Here is a 6,545-nt window from a genome sequence, read left to right on the forward strand (position 1 = left end):
TAGGGTCAGTCTCATTGTTTCACTCAGTGCAATTTTCTAGAAATAGCAACTATTTCTATATTAGCAAAAAGATATAGCTGAATGTCTGGGATTAAAAGTATCAGCTAATTATATCAGAGCCAAGACAAATAGACTGTACAGAAAATCAATGGGCTTTGACTCAAATAGTAAGAGACCCATACTGTAGATCTAAGAATCATATATCAGGTGCTTAGTGTCATTGAATAGCATGGGTTACCTGAAAAAAGAGTAAATCAGTTGGACACTTGAGAGAAATGATTGGTGCTATATATATATATGTATATATATATATATACATATATATATTTATATAGTGTTTTATATAAAACATAATATATACTTACATATATATTGTGCCATGCACAATCCAGCAATAAATGTACCATGTAAGATCATATTCTAAATACCAGAGAGAAGTAGGTTTCCACTGACATGTCTTTTCCTAGTTGATCCTACCAATGAAGCTGTCAGCTTTCTCAAGTTCCCTGAGTTAATCTTTGGAGAGCAGTGTGTCAAAGTTATGCTCTAGAATTAGGCAGAGAGAATAAGCGAATTATGCCACTCTGGATCTGCTTGGTTTTAATGCTATAGATAACAGGGTTCATAAAAGGGGGAAAAAGGAAGTAGACGTAGCTCATTGTGATGTGGACCACACGAGGAGCATGTTTTCCAAATCTGTGAATGAATGTCAGACCAACTACAGTGACATAGAAGACCAGGATGCAGCAGATGTGAGAGACACATGTGTTGAGGGCCTTGGCCCTTTCTTCTCCAGAAGCAATGCCCATGACAGTCTTGAGGATCAAAATATAGGAGAAAAAGATGGTGATAAAGTCCAACAAGACCATTGCAAATACAACCACAACTGGATAGAGACGATTGAAGGTGATGTCAGCACAGGCTAACTTGATAACATCTTGGTGTAGACAGAAAGCATGAGAAAGTACATGGGATTGACAGTAATGAAACCAGTGAAGGCGAATAATAATTGGCATAATTGATAGACCAGCCCTTATCAATACACCTATCCCAATCTTCATTACCTTGGTGCTGGTAAGGATGGAAGTATATCTCAAGGGGTTGCAAATGGCAACAAAACGGTCATAGGCCATGGCAAGTAAAACACCAGATTCCACGATAGAAAGAGTATGGATAAAGTAGGCCTGAGAGAAGCAGGCTTGGTGGCCAATCTCTCTGTGATTCAACCATAGGACACCCAGAACTGTGGGCATCGTGGTCAAAGTCACTCCAAGGTCAGTGGCTGCCAACATAGCTAAGAAATAGTACATGGGCTCATGAAGACTATGATCATCCCTGATAAGAAAGAGAAGGGTGCCATTACCAAGAAGTATGGAGACATAAACCACCAATAATGGGATGGAGATCCAGTGGTGTGCCTTCTCCATGCCTGGGAAGCCAGTAAGGAGAAAAGGGGAGGCCGTAGTGTTGGGCCACATTGCAGGCCTTGCAAAGAGGAAAATACTCCCTTTGGGTAATGCAGTAGAAACTCTAGTTCTGTAGAAGTTGCCCCTGAGTGTGCTACCTGTTCATAAGATGTTTACCAGTCTTGACTTCCAGTGATAGCAGGAATAATAACTTAGTCATTCTTTCGAGATTCCTAGGAAATGGGAGAATAGAATGTATTAAGAACTCTATGTATCATTCAGGGTTATTGGACAACATACTGGTGATAAAGCAATGTAGACCAATGTAGATGGTTGATGTCCTTAAAAATTATATAATCCTTACAAATTTGTCCTTATTTGCCCAATATTTGTCCTTACAAATTATATAAACAATAAAATAAAGACAAAATGAAAGAAGATAAGGGTATATTTGAATAGTGCTGTAATAGTGGTGGGACTTACAGCACGTTTTTCATGGTGCTCCTTATTTTGACTTGGGATCTTGTAGGTAGATGGAAATGTTCCCTAGAATCTAAGAAACCTAAAAAATTAGTAGAAAATTAGTCCTGTGCAATGCTGGAAAAGCAAGTATGAACATCAGATGGGAAAACAAACACAAAGAAAGAAAAATCAGTCAATTAATCAATAGACTTAGTTGATTTGAGGGAATGAATAATAATCATTATGCCTGGATGAAAAACTGAACCTCTAAAGACTTTGGAGAAGCTACAAAAACGATATGAGTTAATTATATGTGTTTATCTCTAAAACACATAGACCTCAAAATCTATATGAGCCCCAGAGCCATAATACTTTAGTTATTGGTGTACTGTGTCTCAAAGAATTCAAAATTTCATTATTGATACAAAAAATGAACAATAAAAATGAGATTTTATGATTAGTACTTGAGAGCACTATTTGTTAACTGCACAAATCACCTATTTGGAAATACAAAGAGAGAAATTAGTTATTTTGGCAATTTCAAAGAGGATAATTTTTAAAATCTATGGAGTCTGATGACAAAAGTGAGATAGCTCTCTGACCTTTAAATTTCAGGTATCACCTGGTGTAGGTAGCCAAATTCTGGGAGTAAAGAAAGCATACATTGGTGGCATCATCCAAAGACAACGAGGGCCATCTTCTATTATGGCTGGTATGGACAGAATATCTCACATGCTTTGAAAAGAATACCTTTGTGTGAATTTAATATATGAATCTAAGGACATATTTTGCCCATGAAAAAAAGGTCTGCAAGATTATTGGGCTTTCACCTTCAGAAGAATTTTGTTGTGTTTCCTCTCTGTTACTTTGTAACAATAATGATATTGGGAAAGTCGATTAATCTTGGGCATTGGTTTTATTATCTTTAAATGATACTAACAATTTCTGTCTTGTTAAGTGATGCTCTTGATAGAGGTTGTAAGAGTGGAATGGGATTGCCAATGAGGGAAGTGCTTTGCAAGGGGTAAATTATTCTTCACTTCCGAAGCTTTGTTAATGAGAAGAACCTCCTTGCTCTCATCTTGCTGAGCTTCCATTATGTGTCAGGACATTAGGACACTACATAGGTCTCATCTTTATTTTTAATTTTTGGTAAAACCTTACAATAGCTTATTTCCCCCTTTCCACAGAGTCATATTGGTTATATGTCCAAGGTGATACATAAAGCAAATGGCAGAAGCCTTTTTAGGCACTATGGATTAAAAGACTACAGAATGGTGAAATCTTTGCAGTATTTTGGAGTACAACCAAGCTTACTGCCTCTCTTTTCTGTTTTCATACTGAAAATATGAACATTTTACTTGATTTACTCAGACCTACTTTTGTTGGACATGAGATTATCTGTAAATTCTTGTGGTTTAAAAATCCTAGACTTTTGCCTTATCCCTGCAGCCACCTGTCATCTCCCAGAGTCTGTTTTAGAGTGGAGTTGGGTTTTCATTAATGAGAAGCTAATTCCCAAAGTCTCAAACCCTGCTGTGTAAACTGTGGGCTCAGAGCAGACAACCCAGAGATCCTGCTCAGACTTTTATCTTTTATTGGTTCCCTCACCTTCCCTTAGATTCTTTTCCTGACACTTCCTCTAACCCACCTCCATAAAAAAAAAAAAAATAAATCTCCTAACCTTTGTCTATTATCCTTCTTTTTTGGATAGTTCAAATTTATAATCCATTCTTCTGTTTGTTCTATTTGAAGGGCTTCCCATGGCTCCATTCTCAATACATAGTTTTTAGGAGAATGCCTTGCACATAATTTGTGTTCTTTTCTAGTTACTGAATGATTGGTTTGACTACACATACAAATTTATTTTCTCACTATCTTACATGCCTGATTTTGAGCAGGTTCTCAAATCATCAAAGCACATAGATTGATTGGTACTAAGTTGCTGACTGATTCTGAATACATAGTTGTATGTCCCCAGCACATAGAAACACCATGAGGGCTGTTATAAGAGATATGGAGAGAAAAACTACTCTATCATCAGTTCAGGGAGTTGAATGCCTATTGCAGTCTGTGTGCTTTTCCAGGTGCTGAAGATACACAGCTATTCAAATAGCTATCCTAATCTAAAAGCACACACATGGGCCATGCTCCATCCAAGATTGATTTTGAGTTGGTCTATTAGTCCTGGATGACAGTGATTATTCTCCAGAAAGTGTTTGAACCTTTGATAATTAAAGAGCTACCCCTTCTCAGTCTTTTGGGAGAGATTCTATCCTTGTCACTGATCTGGGCTTCTAGAGGAAAAGACCATGCAGGAAATCACAAGGTTAGAATGGAGGTCAGAGAGGCTATAGGTGGAAACATGGAGAGAGCAAGAATTAGAGCTGTGCAATTCATTCCTGAGTCTACACGCATCATCTGGTTTGTTCCCGTTAAGTCTTCTTTGCTTCACATGTTCCAGAATCTGTCCTTGGCCTTATTTTATACATCTGAGAAGGTAATCCTTAAAGAAGCCAAGTTTTAGAGATTTTGGAAAGACTTAAAGACCCATGGTGATTCTCCATATCCTTGACAGAGAATGCTATCATGTTCTCCTGCCCAAAATCCAGCTCCCTATTTCCTGCCCTCTCTACCCGGATACCTGCAGTGAGCCATCAGAGAAAAGATTCAGTATTTACCCTCACTGACCTGAATTTTGTTTCTCTTTCATTCTTCATTCCACAGGCATGAATCTGGAGTCCTTAGCTTTATGAAGAACTCCGTTATGATGACATTTTTTTTCATAGTCTGCACAAAATCTTGGCAGGTAAGAACATTTATTTCAGAAACTCATTTCTGCGGTCCATTCTGGATTTGGGGCACTCATTGTCTCTTCCTCTCTGTGCCCCTCAATCCCTTCATTTGTCCCTCCTTTCATCTTTTTTTTTTTTTTTTTTTTAACTTACTTGAATGCTTGACTTTGGAGATCTGGGACTTTGAACAGCAGTCCCCAAGGTCTCTGTCTCTGTAGGGGAAAAAAAAAAAAAGGTTTAAATAAAAGCTCCGTTGCTAGGAGAGTGATTAGTTGTTTATATGTATCAGCATATGGAAGGAAAAGTAGCCTAGCTAGGAATGTGGACTGAAACTGAGTTATTGAGAACTCCCTACTTATCTGTGGGTACTCCCAATCCTTATCCCTAAAATGAGGAATGTGTGCAAATTATCACTTTGCTAAAGAGTTCTCCCCAACCCATTATCTTTCCCCTAGTCTCAAAGTCTGGCTGAAGCCAATGGACACTGTCTCACAGAAGGGAGGTCCCCAGTCCAGTCCTTGATTTCCTCTTTTCCCCCTGTCTTGTCCTCCATTCCCATGTTCTTCTTAAGAAGACAGAGCAAGGATGGCAGTCACAGAATAATTTTCTTAGCCGAAATTCATGATATCACTGTATTCCCTACAGTCACTCTCTACCCAGAATCTTATACTTTCACCTGATAACAGTATTTCCTGTCACTGGGTGGGTTCTCCAGAAATAGATATGAAGATCAAGTTTGGGGTGAAAGTCATTTACTAGAGGTTAGACTTTTGAAAGAAAGGAGGGAACAGAGCTTGGCAAAGGAAGAACTCAAACTTAGATACAGGTGGACAAATCCTCAGCCAACACAGCAGAAAGCTGTGGAGCAGCTTTTTATTACCCAACAGTATTACCACTTGTTGGAGTTGAAAAGACTAGAATTTTAAGACCTCTCCTCACCTAAGAAGGAAGGTTATGTCCTTGAGCTATAGTACCCTGCAGCTGAGAGAGACCCTGCAGAAGCTGAGTTCCAGGCTGTCTTTTGACCACACTCCCAGAACTGGGCAGCAAATCTTTCCTGGAAGGGGAATCTGGCCTTCAGATCACGAGGTTTAGAATAATTTCCTTATACCCTATATTTGGAGGATATTTTGCAAAAATTTTCAGATTTACATCTCCTAATCTAATCACTGTTCCCATCACTCCCACCAACTGACCGATGGATAGTTGGAGAATATTATCCAGCATTCAAGGAATATCTCCTGTGTTTCACTAGTTCCCATCAGCACAGATGGTTTCCTAAATTCTACGGGAGCATACACTTGAGTGTTTCAATACAAGTTCAATAAGCAAACAAACAAAACATACATTATATTTTAAGGGTCTTTGTTTACTTAATTTTTTATTTTAAAATAAATATAGATTCATAAATTGCAAAAATATATAAAAGAAGATCCTATGGATCTTTCATCCAGTTTTTTCCAGTGGTAACATCTAGCATAACTACAGTACAATATCAAACCCAGAAAATGGACATTGGTCAATGGTGACTTAAATATCACCAGTTTTACATACATACATTTGTATGTGGATAGCTTTATGCAGTTGCATCACGTGTAGGTTCTTATAAATACGATCATAGCCAAAGGACAAAACCAGTTCATCTCCATAAGGCTACCTAACGTTGCTCATTTATAAACCTTCTCACCTCCCTTCCTTTCCCCTTCCACTTGTTCTTAACCTTTAAGATCTACTTATCTAAGCTCCATATCTAAAATTTTGTTATTTCAAGAAAGTTACGTAAATAGAATTATTGGCTGGCTGGATTCCTCCCTTCCTCTCTTCCTCTCTTCCTCCCTCCCTTCCTTCCTTCCTCTTTCTTTTTTCTTTCCTCAGCAAAATC

At 38.1% G+C, this 6,545-nt stretch overlaps 1 protein-coding gene across 1 annotated transcript; it reads right to left on the bottom strand.

The window, feature by feature from the left end:
* Nucleotides 1-539: 539 nt before the first annotated feature.
* LOC101681439 (olfactory receptor 51B6) lies at nt 540-1,478 on the bottom strand. The gene has a single exon (XM_004779019.1). The coding sequence runs from the start codon at nt 1,476-1,478 to the stop codon at nt 540-542; it is 939 nt and encodes a 312-aa protein (XP_004779076.1).
* Between the last annotated feature and the right edge of the window lie 5,067 nt (nt 1,479-6,545).

This window comes from Mustela putorius, unplaced genomic scaffold (genome assembly GCF_011764305.1).
Source record: "Mustela putorius furo isolate JIRA1106 unplaced genomic scaffold, ASM1176430v1.1 tig00003987_pilon_pilon_pilon, whole genome shotgun sequence".
In the NCBI taxonomy this organism is placed as follows: Eukaryota; Metazoa; Chordata; class Mammalia; order Carnivora; family Mustelidae; genus Mustela; species Mustela putorius.